Source organism: Onychostoma macrolepis, chromosome 20 (genome assembly GCF_012432095.1).
Source record: "Onychostoma macrolepis isolate SWU-2019 chromosome 20, ASM1243209v1, whole genome shotgun sequence".
NCBI classification, from domain to species: Eukaryota; Metazoa; Chordata; class Actinopteri; order Cypriniformes; family Cyprinidae; genus Onychostoma; species Onychostoma macrolepis.
This window is the reverse complement of record NC_081174.1, coordinates 20,781,595-20,803,144: the sequence shown is the minus strand read 5'-3', so window position 1 is coordinate 20,803,144 and position 21,550 is coordinate 20,781,595. Positions and strand designations below refer to the sequence as shown.

The following is a 21,550-nucleotide window of genomic DNA, read 5'->3' as shown; positions in this document are numbered from 1 at the left end:
TGCGTTATTGATGTGGTGTTTAAAACTGTTTTTGTGATTTAAAACTCTGTATTTAATGACTTTTTAATCCTTGTCTTGTTGGAAAATTGGTCTAAATTTGAAGAAAAAAAAATGCATCATGTATTTAGTTAGGAATGTTAGCTATTACTAAATAGTGCACCTTTTTTTCAAAACTGCGACAAATAAATAGCCTCTTTCTTTTTTCCTCTCTAAACCAGCCTGCTATGCGATCATTCTATTAACTTCTACTTGTACATGTTCTTAAATGTTTATTGTAGTTTTTAAAATGCTGCTTCTACAGTCAGGCCGTTCATAAACCCTTGACATGCCATTGAATTCTGCTTTAGTTTCATTACAATCGGCACGACTGGAATAGAATCGCTCTAGCATGTGGAGGCCGGAGATAGATGTGCACTAAGCGCCCACTAAGCGAGCGACTGTGTTTATGCATAGGCTATTCTTTCAATCTTTTTTTATCATGTTTGCATTGCGATAACATCCTGCAGTTCAATATTCTCCCCCAGTCCAATGATCTGTGCTCGTGTGCGGGTCTCATTCGCATACAACAGGATGCTCAGGTTTCCGCAGTAATGCAGAGAGAATGAGATGAGATTGTAATTGCCTTCTGTGGATTCTCGCGCTGACTGATACACGCGCACACTCGCATGGGCATCCAGGCAATCAGGCAGTGGTCGCTTCACATTAGCCTGTCTTTGATGACCTAATCTGGGTCTATAATGGCTCACTACCCTTTCAGCACTGTTTGGTCCACTTTTTTTTTCTTCAATCTCAAATCGTCCCATTCATCTGTATTTCCTTGTAATGCCTTTCATTGTATCTGTAAGCCTCTACGCACATGCCTGTCAAATCCTCCACCCCTCCCCACAGCGTGTGAAGCTTTATTTCATTACACCGTTTTCATGGATATTAGCAGTGGCTCTCTGAAGTGGATGGATGCTGATAAGCTCCAGATAAGACTGTGTTTGCATGTTTAATCCTGTTGATCTTATGTTCTTCCAGACTGACTCTAGAGCAGAAGGAGCTCTGCAGAAGTAGATTGAAGCTTCTCTGCTTTCTGGACCGCTTGGCCACTTACGAGGTAACACTTTCCAAAAAACTGTACTTTTGTATTCAATAAAGCTTTAACATTCCGGAAATTGGCTTTAATAGAAACCAATTTGGGTTTAAAAAAGATGTATTATGGAGAACAGGATTTTCTTTGTTCTTCCTTCCCAGTCCAAATAGACCGTTTTGGGATACTAAGCTGGTAGCACTTTATACTACCCTAATTTACATATCATATCTAGCCTATACTCCAAAATTAACATTTATCGCTCTGATCTCTCTAGTATGCTTTTTTCCTCTTCAAAACTCTGTGGCAACACACACTACGAAAAAGGACTTCTTAATGAGTTTTTAATTCATTTTTTGGGACTTTTTGTTTTTCAGGAGAAAAAATCTGTAGAACAAAATAAATTGACTTGAGAACCACTGTATAAGATACGTTTGGAATATAATTGCATTTTGTAATAATGTACTGGTGACTTTCACCTTTTTTACTTGTTCATAAAACTGCCTGTGCACTAGGGGTGTCCTCGACTAAGGATTTTTGTAGTCGAATCTGGATTTTCGAATCATGCCGATAGTCAAATCATATGTTTGGGGGCGGGGCAAAATACATTACCAAGAGTCAAGTTATTAAACAGTCATAAATACTGACGTTAACACAGGGAAAATGTGTAATGGATGCTTCGCAGATACAAACAGGGTAAAATAATGTTTTATGTTTTGATTAAAAGATACATTAAACTTCAGCAAAACTCTAAAAATTCACAGCGTTTTATTATAATAGTGTTCTCATTATAATGTTATGTATATGGCAGTCTCAGTCATAGTTATTAATATTCTGCATTGTTGTTGTTTGTTCTGCTCGCACTGCACGCTGAAGAGATAATCACCGTATTACTACAATGAAGCGCTTTACTGCAGCACAACTCAACCAAATGCATCTTATATGAGATAAATAATATATACACGATATATATAAACCGGCTGAAATGTTTTGAAATCACTTGTACCTGATCGAAAAAATCCAGTCTTTCACTTTGCCTGTGCCAATTTGAGTCTTGCTAAAGATTGAAATCCCTGCCACCGAGATGCTCCTCTGTCGGTCATGGGTTATGGAAAGTGAAACTTAAATCTATGGGGGTGGTTGGATTTATTCACGCACGTTAAAATATTTATTTAAAGCTTCCTTTTCAGATTCTTATTTACAGCATTATCTTAATAGTCTGTATATTAACTTATTGGGAAAAAAACGGTAGTTCTATGTCAAATCAGACATTTGAGCACCCCCATATAGCCAAAATGGCACGATCATAACACCTCGCGAATATTCGACTATTCGAGGTCACCCCTACTGTGCACACAATAGACTTTACAGATGTATTTTTTAAAAATAAGTTTTAGTATCTTATTCAGTGTTGCTTCTCAACTAAATACGAACTGCAATGTTTCTTTTAGATAATGTAATATTTTAGATATTTTAACTGGAAATTAAAACAAAAAAAGATTAAGAAGAACAGCTTTTTAAAGGGTATTAAGCCACCAGTCTGAGTGCTTCTAATATACTCTGTGTGTGTAAACAAAAAAATAAATAAAAAATATTCTACTGTATATGTTTCGTGTCATTTAGGTTCAGTACATTTTTATTATAATTTTTTTCAATTCACCCATTTTTGACAGATATTTAATTTTAGACCCCGTCAACACCTATTTAGTATTCAGCTGCTGTCATTTCAATCCCTTGATGTGATTTATGCTTGTATGTGAAGGTTAGACAATTATAACCAAGGTAATTTCCATATAGAAGGCACAGTAGCAAAAACAGCCTGCTTATTTCTACATTACAATAATTTTATTGCAGATATTACATGTTGGTCAGTTATAAATTGATAATAAAATGAAACCGACCGCCTTCTGAAGTAACTTTGATCATCCTGAAACCATAAACCCACAGCGAATGGCGTGACTAGGATTTTAGGATTTATAATCTTAGTCATTTCATCTCACCATTTTCTGAATAAAATGATCAATGTGTGAGCGACTTCATATCGTAATGCTTTGTTTCAATTTAAAAGTCATCAGCAGGAGAGTGTCTTCGTTTCATCCTAGCGCATAGTTAATGTCCTGCTCGTATTGTGATGGATGGCCTTTGTCAGTGTCTTCATCTGTAATTGATTTCTGTGGGAATAGTTCTGAATGTAACCAGACCTCTGAGACATTAAACACACACGTGCGCACACATACACATGGCGGCCCTGTCGACTTAAAGGCTGTAATTGTAAATGTCAAAGCGATAAATGTCAGCATTGTGGACTGGGAGGATTTACCTCAGGCGTATACGTGTGAGACCCTCTCCTGAACTCTCATGTTTGTTTTGCTTGCTTTCTCTCTGTCTCTAATCCTCCTTTTTTCATCACTTTGCTTCAGGAGATTCTGGGTGGACCTCATGCGGCAGAGCAGCGATTTGATGCTGAGTTTTTCAAGAAGTTCCGCAATCAGAATATTGTTCTGTCAGCAAGAACGTACGCAAGGGTAAATCTCTCTTCCTTTGTTCTCTGTCCATGACGCGAGCGTCTGTAACGGGGTCCCGCGGCGTGAGTTATAGTCACTATTTCACAGTTTTGTGGATAAGTGTGTGCGCCCTCGGTAGCGTGTGGCATAAAATATGGATTCCCTCCATATTCTGTGAGTATTTTAAAGTGTAGATGTCTGATATATGGTCACCTGCCCAATGCAAAGGCTTCTGGGGGTTTGTAATGTGGGAAATATTGCTGCAGAGTATAAAGCTGTCCGTAGTTAGTTCTGTTTCATAAATCATCTATTAATTATTTATCTCTATCAATCTTGTTTCTCTCGTCTCTTTCTCTCTCTTAGGAGAGCAACGTGCAGGCGGTGGATATTCTCTTCACTTACCACGGCTCTGAGCTGCTTCAGCACCGGCTCGCCGTTCTCTGCAATTTCCCAGAAACCACCTCTCCTCACGAGTACTCCGACCTTCTGCCTAAGGCAGGGTAAGAATTACTTATTAGAGGATACCGATCTACTGTGAACAGGATAAACAAAAGCCACATAAATCTTTTTGAAAGAGCCTAACGGGAAAAGGTCATTTTTAGATGACGGGTCCACTGAAAGAGGTTATTAGGTACCGTCTGCTGTATGACCGAATGAGGTGCTAGTTTAAAACAGGTTGGTTATGTAAATGAGACATTTTGCAGTGCACCTTTTCCATATGCGCTTTAGTCTTGGAGACCTTAAGATTATGAAATAACTGCAGGCTGTGAGGTTACCTGCAGGCTCTGGGCCAAGAATACTCAAAATAAACGCTGAAGGGATATGTACACAGCCGTTCAAAAGTTTAGTGTTTGTAAGATTTTTATGTTAAGACTCTTATGCTCAACAAGCCTGCATGTATTTCAGAATTTATAAAAAATATATATAAATGCACAATAATATTGTTAAATAATACAATTTAAAATAGTTGTTTTCCCATTTGTTAAATTTTCACTGTCTTCACTGTCACATGATCCTTCAGAAATGATTCCAAAATGCTGATTTTTTTCTTCGAGAAACCGTGATATTTCTTTAAAAGGACTTTTTGGTTAAAGCTTTGATTTAATGCATCCTTGGGATTTAATGGGGGTAACAGATTTAATGCATCCTTGCTGAATACATTAAAAAAAACAAAAAAACTTTTGAACGGTAGTGTGTATGACTGTCAAAATTAATACATCAAATGTGTGATTTAAATGTTTATTTTAGTTGACTTTTCATTCTAAGTTTAACATCATTAACACATTTATTCAGCTTGATGTTTTAATTTTCTATATTATGTTGCTATGTGTTCTGAAATAAAAGAATTGATTGAACTGACACATACACAAAAGTCCCCCATTTATCAGAAAAAAGTTAATAACAAATCAAACCTGGATGGGGCGTTTAATAAAATTTATGTGCATTCTTTGTTTAATTTAATTATTATCAAAGCTCACACAAGTGAAATATGACTTACAAGTGAAAAACTGTGAGTCATAGTAACATTAATGTAAAATACTGCAGATCAGCAACAAAAAAATTTAAAGGGTTCACCCAAAAATGAAAACTGTCATCATTTACTCACCCTCATTTCGTTCCAAACCTGTATGAGTTTGTTTCTTATGTTGAACATAAAAGAAGATATTTTGAAGAATGCTGGTAATCAAACAGTTGATGGCCCTCATTGACTTCCATAGTTTCTCTTTCCCTACTATGAAAGTCAACTTCAAAATATCTTCTTTTGTGTTCAGTATTAGAAAGAAACAGGTTTGGAATGACATGAGGGTGAGTAAATAATGACAAAATTTTCATTTTTGAGTGAACCATAAAGTGCAGGTAAAATTTACTTATTAGGTATTATTGGTTATTTAACTCTAGTTTCTTGTATACGTTTCCAGTAAGTTTCATATATTGGCAGCCAGAATTTTTCTTGCTGTGTTAAGTTATAAGCTTCTTCAGAAAGAAAGATTTCTAGCCATATCCTGAAGTGATTAGGTGATAAAAGTCAGGGACTACATCTTCGGGACAGACATATCTGAGCTCGCTCCGAAAGACCTCGGATATTTGAGTCCAGAACAATGTGTAACAGAGCCATTATATTTAAGAGCAGACACGCCTTGAGCTCAGACATCTTAAATGTCAAACATCAGATATCCCAAGACAGTCGGCGAGATTGAATCACTGACTTCTGTAACCAGCAACAACCTAAGTGACCTGCAAGTTCATCCCGACACTTTTACTTTTGTGCTGCGCCACTGCTTTCAGTGGTGCTTGTTCTTTCCCCCGAAATGAGGAAGAAGTGGTTTCATTTAGAAACTCAGTTTAGCTTGATGTGTATTTAAGGAGCAATTAATCACGAGTGGCAGACAGCTGTACGTAACATCCGTAGTATTACATGACTGATTTGTCATAATTACTTTTAACAGAATCTTTTGACAGCCGTCTTAAAAATAGACTTCAGTTTAGCTTTATTTTCCATTTCACCTCATAGCTGAGCAAGAAGAAATGAGATTTTGCAGATTTGAAGGCGCTAATACGGTGAACGCTTTTGTGGCGTCGGGTAAGACTTCCTTAGGGATTTCATACAGATCTTGTTCGCCGATGACACACTCCAAAAGTGTGCTGTCTCTTTTGACGCCCGCAGAACTCAGACATGAAAGACTGATGTAATTGCTCACTCTAAATATATACACGAAAAGTATCAAAACAGAGGAAACAGGCAATAGCTTCTACACCTACGCTTACACTGAGATGAGGACTCGGTGAGAGCTTGTGCGGCTCTGTTTTGTACATATTGTAATCTAGCAATGTTTTTGTTAGGTAGGTGGTTATAAAGGTGGCTTTGGTGTGTGTGTTTGGGAGTACACTGATTTAGTGGACAGGTTTGTGTGCGTTAAGAGAGAGAGACACAGAGTAAGGGCATTTGCAACTCCCCCCCCCCCCCCCTCCCCTAATGTTCCAGTAATGGGGGTGACAGAATAGATTTAGTGTATTGGATTCGGTCGCCCTCCTTCCACCCATTCTCTCTTATGGAGGTCAGTCGCCTCTGCAGTGAACATCCATCACAACTCAGCAGCTGGAGGCCGGTTTCCTTCTCTCCCCGGCCTGTGAGCGCTAACAGCGCTGCTGCAGGACTCTCGCCGTACCAGTGGTCTCTCGCCATCTGCCGTCTCTGCTGGAAAGAAGAAGACTTTTTTTCTACCGACTCTTTTGTAGAAGGTTTAGAGTTGTGTATATATGTAGTGATAGAATTCAACATTCTAGTTAATTTAATATAATCCTTTTTAAATGAGAATATTATAATATTTATTAAACAGATTTAACTAAACACATTTTACATTTTAAACTCATTTAAAATTAGCATTTTACTTTTCAGTTTTTGGCCCACTTGTCCCCAATTTTTCAATATTTTTTTTTTTGTTTGTTTGTTTGTTGTTTTTTTTTTGGGTTTGTATGGTTTTAGACCTCAGAACTGGCCTCAGTTGAACTGGTCTGTTTTTCTGTTTTGTTCAAGTATTTTATTTTTTTGTTTCATTAAATTTTATATTGTATTTTGTTTTTCATTTAATTTAATATTTTACATTTATTTTATTTTATTGTTTTAGGCCTCAGATCAGGATCTGTTGAACTGTGCTCACATGCATGACATTGCTTTTATCTATAAATTTGGGAAGGAGTTTGTGTATATGTGGGAGGAGCAAAATTATTTTTCAGTCATCATATGAAGGAAAGTACTGTAAGTTTTCCACCACATTTTTTGCATTGCCAAACACCAATCATCATTTTCTTCAGAAAATATAACAGCCTATTTTTTCGTCTCTTTGGTTCTGTTCCCAGCCTTCAAAATGGCCAGCGGGACAAATTATATCCAGTTTTCGCATTTTTAGGTTGTTATTTGTCCATTTTGCCTCCAAATCACTGTATTTTACTCTTGTCCATTTCCAGTATGTTTTCAGTCCTCTAACAGAGTTCGCTCAGCTGAAGAAGATGCATTAGCTCTGATGACTAGTGCATTTTGTCATCTGTAAAATGTTTCTTCAGTGTAACTTCTGAATCAGCTAGTTATTTCTGACAGTTTAGTTTGAGTGTTGTTGTGAAATTTATTTCAGTATAGAACTACTTTAGAGTAGTTGCTTTTTAAGTAGTAGTGGCTTTCAAAGTTTTAATTACCTTTAAAAGGACACTAAGAATTGTGATGGGTTGGTTAGTTGGCTGTCTAGTTAGCTGAAGTTTCAGAGTTGTCTTTGACACCAAAAAATTGACACACATTGTGGTTAGTATGTTAGGTTGTTTATTTGTTAGTTACTAGCTTGGTGTTTTAATTGTCTTTGAAAGGACACCAATAATTTTAGTTAGTGGCTCGTTTTAATCTCTTGAAGCTGCAGTTGTCTAAAGACACAAAACCTGTGGTTAGTTTGTTGCCTAGGTTGTTTGTTGTGTGGTTGGCTTGTTAATGGCTTGCTGTTTTAGTTGTCTTTAAAAGTACATATGTAAATTTAGTTAAGTTTCAGTTTTCTGAAGACACCAAAGTTGTGGTTAAATTGTTAGGTTATTTGTTGATTTAGTTAGTTTGTTGGTTGGTTATTTATGGGTTTGCTTTTTCAGTTGTCTTTGGAATGACACCAATAAGTTAGTTACTGGCTTGTTTTGATCTGTTGAAGTTTCAGTTTTCTTTGGGGAAAAAAAAAAAAGTTTGTTTGTTGGTTGTTAGGCAGTGGCTTGCTATTTCATTTGTCTTCAAAGTCCCTAATATTTGTGGCTAGTGTTCAGAATTTTCAGTTAAACTCTATTTTAGGGTCTCTTAACTAGTTGCTTATTAGCATGCATATTACTAGAATATGAGCCATTTATTAGTAGTAATTAAGCACATATTAATGCCTTATTCTACATGACCTTATTCTACATCCCTCATCCTACCCAATACCTAAACTTAACAACTACCTTACTAACTATTAATAAGCACCATCTTTGGAATTTATTGAGGGAAAAGTCGTAATTAATGGTGAATAAGTGTTCCCTATTCTAAAGTGTTACCGAATTTTCTAATTTGACCAAGAATATTTCATTTTGGCGCTTCATTATTGATTGCATAAATCTTGCTTAGTTACTGATATTAATCATTTGTTGGTTGTCTTTCTTTCTTTCTTTCTTTTCTAGTGTGGATAAGAAGGGTAATTTGTCTTTCATTCCTTGGGAGGAGAGTCGACACAGAGATCTGGACTGGTGTGAAGTTCCTGAGTGCAGGTAAGATCACATTGGTTTTTGTGGTGGTTGAAATGTCTGTTTATCACTGATGACTGTGTGTGTTCTTTTCTTTAGAGGAGTGGTGGAGCCCAACCCAGTGGATGACTGTCACTTCTTATATGAGGAACAACCAGAACTAGAGAGGTTTTGTAGCGCCAAACCCTCCATCACACTGCTGACTGAGTGGTACCTGACCAGGGCACAGGACATAGAGAGCAATTCCCACCAGGTACACAAGTGCACACACTGACAGAAGCTGACACTCAAACACGTATCAAAGCACACGGCTTTCTTTTGCACTTTCGCATGACTGACACCTTACCCAGCTAAAAAACAAACAACTTCCTCAGATACACATACAGATGCACATCTGACTCACAGAAGATTTGCTTCCTTCCAGAGTGACAGTTACTGCTGTCCCAGAGGGCTGTTAGTGTTGAGAGATCAAATGTGGAGCTAGATAACACTGCATCTGTCTACTGTGGCCCTCTTAATGGAAAGATATCTAAACCATTATGAGACCAGTCCGAGCTTTTGAACCCTTCTCTCTGCCTTTCATTCTTTCCTTCCTTCTTTTTTTCTATTTCTTTTGTTTCTGTCTGTCTTTCCTTCTGTCTCGGTCTTTCTTTCTTGCTTACCTTCTGTCTGTCTGTCTACATGTCTTTATTTCTGCCTGTCTTTCTTGCTGTCTATCTTTCGTACTTTTCTTCCTTCATTTCCTACTTTCCATCCATCCTTTTATTTCTTTCTTTCTTTCTCTCTTTCTTTCTTTTTTCTTTCAATGCTGTTCAAAGATACATATTTCTAAAAGAACAGCTTTAAAAGAAACTCTAAAAGGCACTGATTTTCCACAATTCCACAAATGCTTTTTATTTTACTAAAAGCTGCAATTACAGTGGGGTCCAAAAGTCTGAGACCCGTATTTAATATGCTTTTAATTTTCATTATTCTGATTTAGTACTTTTTTTTTGTCATTTATAAATGGTATTTTAAGCATAAGATTTTGAGTGCAGTTAAATTGAAAACAAATAAATATCTTGGTTCTTGTTTTGTCCTCGTTCACTTTAATGACGGCTTGTCCTTTGTTGTGTATTCATAAGTACTTTACAGTAAATGCTATTTTGTACAATATGTGCTTACATTGTACAAAAGTCATCTATTGAGCAATATTTTAAATAATTTCTAAGTTAATGGAGCGTAGATGTTTTAGTAGTAATCCCACCTGGAGAATTTTAGTTATTCCAAAAACAGTCTAATTTAAAGTGACCATTTTTGGTCTTGGTCTTCAGCCTGAATGTCCAGAAATTTCTGTATTTCTGTATGATTTGTCTCAAACTTTTTGTCCTCACTGAATATGACCATTATGACAACTGCTATCACTCAACTGTCGGCACAGCCTGTTTCAGGAAGTGCTGCAGAGCAGGAGAGACATCACTCTGTCAGGACAGAGGTTAAAGCAAGGAGAAAGGGCTGCTCTGAAAGAGCCTGACATGTGAAGTGAGGGAAAGAGGACTGGCGGCGCCTTGGAGCAGATTGAAAGTACAAAAAAAGAAAAAGAAATCTAGTGTAATAAAAGGGTGTGAGATCTGATCATCTGAGCTCTGCTTGCCTGTTTGGTCCTTAGAGAAGGGAAGAACGGCTGAGAACGATGGTAAAATGTTTGTGCATGTAGAGCTCAATACTCAACCAAAGCCAGGTATGCGTAAACAAATGCGTGCTGTTTGCAATCAAGGCAAATACACGTACTGCTTTTGATCCTGATTTAGTGTTGTGTTAAGCAGCTTGTAATAGGACTGTTGTTTCATGTTGTTGTGAAGGCAGTATTGCTCCAGAGGTATTTGGCTCTTGTTAACTCCAATGTCAAGGGTTTCGGTTCCTACCAGGTGAGAAAACAGAAGCAATCATTTCCTCTACGCAGGCATCCACTATTGATTGGCTCCATGCTCTGCCTGTCAACTGGTAGAGGAATACCAATCGTCAGCTCATGATGTGAACTGTATTGATGGGCCGCTGAGGCGGGTGGGATTTTATCGACTGGTTATACTTTTTACGCATCCGTTAGGGGATTTTTACTTGTAGCATTCTTTCGTTTTTTTTTATTGTCAGTCTTTTGTATTTTTGCATCTCTGTTTGATCTGGTCTGACAGTTTTCATAGATCCAGATTTTCACTCAATTGTACACACTCTTTTAATGGATTTCTGGTGTTGTTTTTTTAAACATCAGCAGCATTCTGTGTGATTTCTAGGACACCAACACAAAAAAAATGCAACATTTTGTAACTGAACTTGTAAATTAAATGATGGAGAAAGACATTTTTTAATGGCCTATTTATTCCTAATAAATAGTCCCACATCAGCTAATTTATAAAAATGAAGTAAAAAGTAGTGTGATTAAAAGTAATTTTAAATAGTGATTAGTGAGGAATAATGCTAGCCAGGGTTATTATAACTGAAACTAAAATTAAAATCATAAAGACAACTAAAATAGTGTAGTGTGTGTGTGTGTGAGACATGGTATAATACATATACAGTCATGGCCAAAAATATCGGCACCCTTGGTAAATATGATCAGAGAAGGATGTGAAAATTAATCTGCATTGTTAATCCTTTTGATCTTTTATTTAAAAAATTCACAAAAATCTATTTGTATTTAATTTAAAATGGAGGGGAAATATCATTATGAAATGTTTTTCTCAAATACACGTTGGACACAATTATTGGTACCCCATAAAAATTCTTATGATTAAAATATCTCTAAAGTATATTCCCATTCATATTCACAATTTTGAGCACTCCAGGGTGATTATGAACATGCAATTTTCCAGCCATGGCTTCCTGTTTCACAGAAATATAAATAGGAGGGAAAACAAAGCCCAAATTCCCTTAATCATCCATCACAATGAGAAAAACCAAAGAATATATTTCTGATGTGCACCAAAAGATAATTGAGCTTCACAAATTAGTGAAGTGGCTTTAAGAAAAGAGCTAGAGCAGTGAAAATTCCCATTTCCACCATCAGAGCAATAATTAAGAATTTCCAATCAACATAAAATGTTACGAAACTGCCTGGAAGAGGACGTGTGTCTATATCGTCCTAATACACAGTGAGAAGGAGAGTTTGGGTGGCTAAAGACACTCAATTGAGTGGATTCTATCAAATACCAACAGATAAATAAAATCAATAAGTGACTGACTGTTAGAAATCTTATAATGGGCCAAGTTTGGATCCTCCAACCGTACAATAATCCAAACACAGACCTCAAAAACAACACAAAAATGGGTCACTGAACACAAAACCAAGCTTCTGCTATGGCCATTCCAGTCCTCTGACCTGAACTCTATAGAAAATGAGTGGAGTGAACTGAAGAGAAGCAGCAACATGGAGCTGGGAATCTAAAGGGTCTGGAGTGATTCTGGATGAAGGAATGGTCTCTGATCTCTTGTCAGGTGTTCTCCAACCTCATCAGGCATTATAGGAGAAAATTTAGAGCTGTTAAACTGGCAAATGGAGGTTTCAAAAAGTATAAAAGTGTGCTGTTAATTGTGGCCAATGTGTATTAGAGAAAAACATTTATTTCATAATGATATTTCCCCCCATTTAAAATTCTCATTATCCAATGAAATGTTAGATTTTTGTGAATTTAAAAAAAATAAAAGATCAAAAGAATTAACAATGCAGATTAATTTTCACAGTCGTCTTTGATCATATTTACCAAGGGTGCCGATATTTTTGGCCATGACTGTAAACCAGTCTTAAGTCGCTGGGGTATATTTGTAGCAATAGCCAAAAATACATTGCATGGGTCAAAATGATTGATTTTTATTTTATGCCAAAAATCAATAGGACATTAAGTAAAGATCATGTTCCATGAAGATATTTAGTAAATTTCCTGCTGTAAATATATCAAAACATAATTTTTGAGTACTAATATGCATTGCTAAGAACTTCATTTGACAACTTTAAAGGCGATTTTTCTCAATATTTTGAATTTTTTGCACCCACAGATTACAGATTTTTAAATAGTTGTATCTCGGCCAAATATTGTCTTATCATAACAAACCTTACATCAATGGAAAGCTTATTTATTCATCATGTATAAATCATATCAATCGAAAAATTGACCCATAAATGCACTTCTAAGGTGTGCAATTATTTTCAGGGAAACGCACGGCGAACGTAGTTCCAGGCATCTCTTGACCGCATTACATGACCATATCACTTCGCCAAATGATTTCTGTTATTTCAAAGGTCTTACAACAGCAAAATAACCAACACCCACAACGACACTGGCCAAACAAATAAATATAGTAAACAATATGATAAAAACGACAGATCATGTCCATGTTTTTGCCACAAAATTACGCTTTATTATGTACTTTATTATGTACTGAAAGCACATACTCTATCTCTCCTGCTCTCTCTCCCTCACAGACCGCACACACATAACAGTTACAGTTTGCACACACTAGCATACATCGCGCTAATGTTGTTAGCACAGTTTATCAGTAAACAACTTAAAAACTACATGACTTCTTACAAGCGAGGTAACAACAACGGCGCTGTTCGTGAACAAAAGGAACTAAGTTTCACTATAACTGAAACTATGACATTGCTGCCGAACACTATTAAGAGACGCACAGAGGTAATTATTAACTGTATTAACTGCATTAATCTGTTATTAACGGCTCAAGCCTCCGTTACTAGGTTTAAAATGACCTTTGGAATTAGCAACTGAGGCCTTGGATGAAATGCGGAAGAAATAATCCTACTCACAATAGCGATTTAAGTAGAAATACCGGAGGAATGCCTTGAAATATAATCTGATCAATGTCTTGAGGTGTGGCAACCGTAGTATAAGCGGAATAATTGACTTCGGTCCGTTGAATTATTAGAAAAATAATGCACACCCGAGGTGTAACGGCCACTCCGCTTCGCGTCGTGACCGCATCACCACCTCAGGTGTGCATTATTTTTCTAATAATCCAACGGCCCGTCGTCAATTATTCTTTACATATATGTGAACTATATTTTAATACACAGTTCTGCTTTTTACATTTCCAGTAGTATATCTGATGCCAGTTCTCTTATTTGAATGTGTTAGACAGTACTTCCCTCTTATTTATATTGTGCGTCTCTATTAGATTGCTTAAGCTTTTTGATTGGTCCCCACAGGTTGATTGTGCTCTGTCTCTGGTGCGTCTGGGAAAAGAGCAGAACATTCCTGGGCTGGAGGTGCTGTGCGACGACCTGGTTACCATGGAGACACTGGTGTACGAGACGTCATGTGACCTGAGTCTCACACTAAAGGAGCTGCGGCAGCTCAGGGACATTGACAAGCTCCGCCTCCTCATGAAAAATGTATGTTTTGAGGCTGTTCTCTCTTTGTTTTGCTGTCTACAGCCTCCTTCAACACTTGTATTATTATGTTCACATTTATCACCGGCGTCTATATATAATACTGACATAGTGTAATGTTTTATTCTTGTCTGAAGTGTCAATAGCCATACTGTAAGCACCTCGTATTGATTTAAACACCTCTGCTTCGCTCAACAGTCATATATACTGTATATTTAGGCAGCTCTTTATATAGAGGAGCTCTAGTGAAAATGATAAATCTGTGAGAGTGTGTGTAGATTTGTGTTTACAGGGGTGGTCTCATTACGACTGCAGATAGCACATCCAGTGGGCTTATTTTGGATTTAATGCTTTCATTAAAAATGATTTAATACTCATTTGCTCGTTTAAGGGGAAATGCTGTGAGTGGGTGAATCGCCATCTTAGCGCCTGTTTACTAGTGATACTTTTAATGTTTTCTGAGGGAACACTCAATTCAATCAGAAATGAACATTCTGTCAGCTTTTACTTACCCTCATGTCGTTCCAGACTTTCTTTCTTCTGTGGAACATAAAAGGAGATAAAAACCGCTTCTGAAAGGATCTGAATGATTTCTTCATTCAAAAGGACACTCTTTTTGAAATTTTTTTAGACTCCCGTCTCATTTATTGAAATTGGAAAAACAGAAACCTGTATGTTCTTCAGAATTGCTCGTTGTGTGTTTAATGAAAGAAAAATCATATGGGTTTGGAACGACATGAACTGTTCCTTTAAAACTGCTGTATTGTGATTCTGAACAGAAGAGACTGTCATTTACTGACTCTGTTGTATTTCGTGATTTCTTTCTGTTTTAGTCCACTGAGGATCGATACGTGAGGAATTCATTCCAGTGGATGGTCCCGTTTCTGCACCGCTGTGAAGGACAGTGTGTGGGCTCTGCTTCCACTTTGCTCAGAGAATATCTGGTCACCCTCGCCAAAGATGATCTCGCACTCCCACTCAAAATCTTCCAGCACTCAAAGCCAGATGTAAGCCAAACCACATACATATACTTGACTATCAAAACAAACACATATGATATGCTGTTTTAGAATGAATCCATTTAAAAAAAAATACTAGCTATTAACCATAATCTACACCCTAACCCATACCACTTCATGAAAATGTTTTTAATTAAAAATGATATTTAAGTAATTAAAATAATATATATATATATATATATATATATATATATATATATATATATATATATATATATATATATATATATATATATATATATATATATATATATATATATATATATATATATATATATTTTTTTTTTTTATAAATTAATTATAAATGTTATTAATCATCATTTGTATTATTTAATGTTTTACAATAAAAAAAAATGTTTGTAGTTATTATAATTTTTTAATTTATTATAATGTATATTTTTATGATCAAATTTAGCAAATCTTTTTTTTGGCAATAAATCAAAACAAACTTGTACACATGCTGTTATGAGGATGTCCTGTTAAAGTCCCCCTGTAGTGAAAATCAAGTTTTTTTTAAGTTATTTATTTGTATATGTGGTGTTTTTAACATGCTTTTAGACAAACCATGTGCCAATCCATTAATCAGCACCATTGCTGAGTATTTTCTCCTTAAAACGGTAGTTTCCCAAAGGCTGTCCCAGAAACGCGGTTTGAAACGGCCCTCAGTTTGCTACGTCACAAGTCAATAACCAATCACGTCAAGGGATAGATTCCTATCACAAGCATGCAAAATATACCAATACCAGTACAAAACCAAAAATAAATTAGAGCAAAAAACCCATGAAGCCGTGGTGTAATGTGAATTTAGAACCGCTAACTTGCATTATAACCCACGGCAACAGTATAAAAGTAGCCCGGAGTCAGACCCACCTCTCCCGCATCGGGCGCGAATGGCTGCATTTGAATCTTCAAGGCATTTTAGGACAGAACATTGTCAAGTAAGTAACTTTAACGAATGTTACAGTATTCACTGTAGTTGTCCGCTAATAAAAACATAGTTTTATCAGTCATTATACATGTATGCCATTGTTTCGTGTTAACTACAGTTCAGTGGATCAGGAGGCGCTGGCTGGTGTGACTGAGTGGAGGCGGGGCTAATTTGCATATTCATAGCTCCGTGTATAGTAAATGAGGCAAGGGTGTACAGTTACATTCAAGCTATTTTAAGGCATGAGAAAATTATTTTCACAAGAAAAAAACATTTAAATATCATTTTGATGATAAAAGATGAGTTTTAAGGGATAAAATATTTGACTACAGGTGTACTTTAACATTTGTTGTCCTTAAAAGATATCATACTCATAAATATTTCCTATTCCTAATAGGCGTGGTTTGAACACTTTATTTTACTCAAGATATTTTTGGCATATTTTATGAGCTGTGAAGACACTTTCAGAAATTTGCACCTCGCAAAGCAAGTACTGTACTGTATTATTCTGTACTGATCTGATTTAGTATTAAAAAGTCATGTGGCACTACTAATATTGTTGCTCTTTCATGATAAATTGCTTGTGCTTTTCCTCATTTATAAGTCACTTTGGATAAAAGCGGCTACCAAATGAATAAATGTAAGTAATTTAATGTCACACACTCATAAGAGGGATGCAGTGAAATGATTAGAGCAAGAGCCATTCCAATTCTGAGTCCAAAGCCACAGAAGACCTTCAGAGACACACACACGTACACACTGTCTCACAAGGCCATGATAAAAATTTATGACCTGCTTACACATCTGAGGCATCAATTTCCCTCACAGGAAATTAATAAAAGCGGTTGGAGAGAAATCAGGTGTATAAGATTGTACATGTTTGTGTTTCTTTTTGTGTTTGTGTGTGTGCCTATGAATCAACCTTGCACATTCAATGTTGTGTGAAATGAAATCGATTCTAATCCACACTAACATGATTTTTAGTGTGCTTGTGTGTGCATCTGCGTGCGAGTTTCTATTGTCTGAGAGAAGATGCGATGAAATGGCTCTGCATTAACACTGTATGAAGGTCATATATATACAAAGTTATGTTCTGTTATATAGCCTTACAAGTTGGTTGTTTCAAAACCTCCCTCTACAGCATTTTTGAGCATTAAAAAAAGCCAATGATCCTCGGAATTGCTATATAGGTCTGTTCTTTACTAGGTTTTGCAAATAATTTACAATTTACCAATGATTACGTGTTTGTTTACTTGCAGTGTCATCCAAAAGTCATTGGAGATTCGGATCAGCTTATGTCCGTGGCATTAGAGTGTATCTACAGCTGTGAGAGAGATGACCAGCTTGCAATCTGCTATGATGTACTTGAATGTCTACCACAGAGAGGATATGGGTGAGCTCACATAACTGGGATCAAAATTGTTATGGTAATATCATGCACTACCATTTTAAAGTTTGGGGTCACCTAAGATTTTTTTTCGTTTGCAAGAAATTGCAAGGGTGCATTAAATTGATCAAAATATAAATGTTTCAAAGAATTTTAGCTTCAAGTAAATGCTCGAACAAGTGTAAAAACACTTCAACACTTTCCACACAACAATATTAATAAGAAATGAGCTCCGAATCAGCTTATTAGTATTATTTTTGAAGGCTCATGTGACACTTCAATGCTGGAGTAATAGTAAAGATTTAAAAATAAATGAATAATAATTACATTTTAAAACTACAAATATAAGGCAAAAATAAATCTTTAAACTACAAAACTAAATATTTAAAATTGTGATGATATTTCACAGTATTACTGTTTTTGGCTATATATTTTCAAATAAATGCAGCCTTCGTGAACATAAAAATGGTGGTGTAGGTTTTTAATTTATTTTAATTTAAGTTTTATTTATAATTTAAGTTTTTATTATTTTTAATGTTGTTATTAATATTTAAAATGATAAAAACAAGTTTAAAAATGGTGCAGTCTTACTACTGTGTTCATGTTGTATTGTAAATCACTTTTGCTACTGTTGGGGTGAAATACAGGAAAGGTTTGGGACTGGATTTGTGATATGGTCAGGTTTAACGGTGTTGTCAACAGTGTAATTATAGATGAAATTACAGAAATTAGGTACAGATGCAATTTATATGCAGGTATTTTTTAAATTTGTAAGTACAATGCAAAAGCATGCATGTTCACAATAAGTGCATTGTATCAAATGATTAATTTAAATGTTAGGACATTGTAATTAAAGACACTTCATACAAAGTGGTTCCAAAGCTGGTCATTAAAGCTGGCCCTTAAACTTCAAAACTTGTTCTGCCACTGCTGTCACTAAAGCCCTGTCAAACACACAATTAGCACGTGTGCACAGTTGTCAGTAAGCCCCTGATTAGCTCATTATTAGCACAGCATGCGTCTTTCTGCCTTCAAAGTGTGAACCCTCAAAACCTCTCAGCGTTCCTTATTATATCCCTGCTGCTTTTAGATGTCTTGGAGACTGAGAGGCCTGTCACTCGAAAACACACATACATATATACACAGTGTATATAGTGGGAGAGAGAGGGTGCGGGATCGGGAAAGGTCTTTGAGCTGGGATTCGAACTTGGAACGCCCATACAGTGCAACAGCGTTTTATGACGGCTCGCTGCCCACAAGGCTATTGACGCCGACATATATAATACATAGTGATATTAAATATAGATGAAGTCTTAGCCTGTGTGCAAAGGGTTGGTATTTTTTTTTAGCTCTTGATTTTCTCGTGGGGCAACAAAATAACACATTTACACCCAAAATAATGTGATACGTGAAATTTGGCATCAGTTTTATTCTGAGGGTTCCACATTGTACAAAAAATTTTTTTTAGCATTACATTCTACAAATGCCATCTGGCCTTTTCTCATTCTCACTTTCAGTCAATCTGTTGTTGTACAATGTCTCTGTACCTTTGGAAAAACCCTAATGTGTTTTTACACTCCCAATGTTGTCCAGGGATCAATGCTTTAGGGTTTTTCCAGAGCTCTTCTTGTTATCTTTTGCTGATACTGGAAACGGAGACGACATGTTTGTGTTTGTGACTACTATTCAGATATGGGATGATGAGATGAATTGGATTATCTAGACTACAAGAAGACATGTAAAAGATCTTTTTAGTAAAATGTCGGAACTTGAGAAGTGCCTTGGGAAATATTGCACTCATATCAAGTTTAGTTTAGACCTAAGAAGTCTGAGTTTTGTCAGCAACAAGTTTTTTTTTTTTGCGATTCAGACATCATCTCCATGGCAACCAGACTCTCAAGCAGAATTGCACTTGATTTCAGCTCAAGTTCACATAAGGGGCACAGCTAAAAAAACACTTGTAAACACAAACCAAAAAAAATTAATTATATTGTTCCATTTCAATGGCAGTTGCTCAGCTTCTACCATACCGTCATTAATTTAACTAAATATTTGCAGCTTAATTCTCTCAAGCAAACATTTTCATTTTGTCAGAATCCTCTGCTACGTTTGAATGGCTGTCTGTGAAGAAAGATGCTTCTTGGGTCCAGATGGTGTTGTTACAACATCTGCCAGCAGATGCTAACTGGACCTTGCTAACCAGCCCTCTCGCTATTGTAGTGTGTTTTGACCTTGTCTGGTGATCAAATAGAAAACAAGTATTGAGTATTCATAGAGGCCACTATAGCCAATGAGTTTTTATAACACAGAACAAGTATAAAAGCTTATAGCCAGAATAGCTGACATACTGAAGCACTGAGCTGGTGATGTTATTAGATAATGGAAGGTTGAAGTGACTTTCAATAAATGCAGTGTTCTGATGGCTAATATTTGATTTGTTTACTGCTCTCTCTTTCTCAGACCAGAGTCAGACTCTACAAAAGCCTTGCATGACCAGGTGGACACTCTTGAGAAACACTTGAGGTAAGAAGAGACTGAATGAGTCGAGTCAAGCTAAATTTATTTGTATTATTTTTGCTTTACACAATACACATCATTTCATGGCAGCTTTATAGAAAGTCTGTCATGTTTTAGTGCCTTAATGCTTTACCATACATTGGTTTTAGAGCTGGCAATATATTGATATGGCATAAATGATCCTCAGAACTTAGATCTAAATATAATTGCATTTATTTGTGTGGCAGATATGTCATTCCATAGTGTCTGACACATGACCAAGTGTTCAGTGTAATTAAAGTCTTTCAGCATTTTCAAAGATATATATTATGAACTGTATATAATATAATGTAATGTAATGTAATATAATATGTAATATAATAATATAATATAATATAATATACAACCTGAATTCCAGAAATGTTGGGACGCTTTTTTTTTTTTTTTTTTTTTGAATAAAATGAAAACTAAAAGACTTTCAAATCACATGAGCCAATATTTTATTCATAATAGAACATAGAGAGCATTACAAATGTTTAAAGGATAAATGTTACACTTGTATCCACTAAATGAGCTCGTTTCAAATTTGATGCCTGCTACAGGTCTCAAAAAAGTTGGCACGGAGGCAACAAAGGGCTGAAAAAGAAAGACATATTGAAAAGATTCAGCTGGGAGAACATCTAGCAACTAATTAAGTTAATTGACATCAGGTCAGTAACATGATTAGCTATAAAAGGGATGTCTTAGAGAGGCAGAGTCTCTCAGAAGTAAAGATGGGCAGAGGCTCTCCAATCTGTGAAAGAGTGCGTAAAAAGATTTTGGAATACTTTAAAAACAACGTTCCTCAACGTCCAATTGCAAAGGTTTTGCAAATCTCATCATCTACAGTGCATAACATCATCAAAAGATTCAGAGAAACTGGAAAAATCTTTATGCGTAAGGGACAAGGCCGAAGACCTTTGTTGGATGCCCGTGGTCTTCGGGCCCTCAGATGACACTGCATCACTCATCGGCACGATTCTGTCATTGACATTACTAAATGGGCCCAGTACTACTTCCAGAAACCACTGTTGGTAAGCACAATCCCCCATGCTATCTGCAGATGCCAACTAAAGCTCTATCATGCAAAAAGGAAGCCATATGTGAACATGGTCCAGAAGTGCCGTCGTGTCCTGTGGGCCAAGGCTCAAATTCTTTTAGTTTTCATTTTATTCAAATTTAAAAAATGTCCCAACATTTCCGGAATTCGGGTTGTAATATAACAATAATTCTAACATTCTAATCATTCTAATGCCTGGCTCACACTACAGGATTTTTTGCCCGATTTAGCCACGATTTTCCCCTCCCGAGAATCGGAGGGAAAATCTTGTCGAGCACCTCGATCGGTCCCGATGTTCGGCGTGGATTATCTGGTAATGTGAGGCGTTCACCGATAGAACTTTGCACCTCCCGATCCTCTAGCACACAAATCGGGGCCGCCCCGATCATATCAAACATGTTTGATATTTAGGATTTAAATCGGG

At 36.3% G+C, this 21,550-nt stretch overlaps 1 protein-coding gene across 1 annotated transcript in view; it reads left to right on the top strand.

Moving 5' to 3' along the window:
• Nucleotides 1-21,550, top strand: part of nbas (NBAS subunit of NRZ tethering complex) — a 183,363-nt gene that overhangs the window by 27,732 nt on the left and 134,081 nt on the right. Inside the window, 9 exon segments of the mRNA XM_058755173.1 lie at nt 1,021-1,099; nt 3,493-3,597; nt 3,940-4,076; nt 8,755-8,841; nt 8,917-9,070; nt 14,015-14,200; nt 15,031-15,204; nt 17,404-17,537; nt 19,992-20,054. Of these exon segments, the coding sequence (XP_058611156.1) occupies nt 1,021-1,099; nt 3,493-3,597; nt 3,940-4,076; nt 8,755-8,841; nt 8,917-9,070; nt 14,015-14,200; nt 15,031-15,204; nt 17,404-17,537; nt 19,992-20,054 (1,119 nt within the window).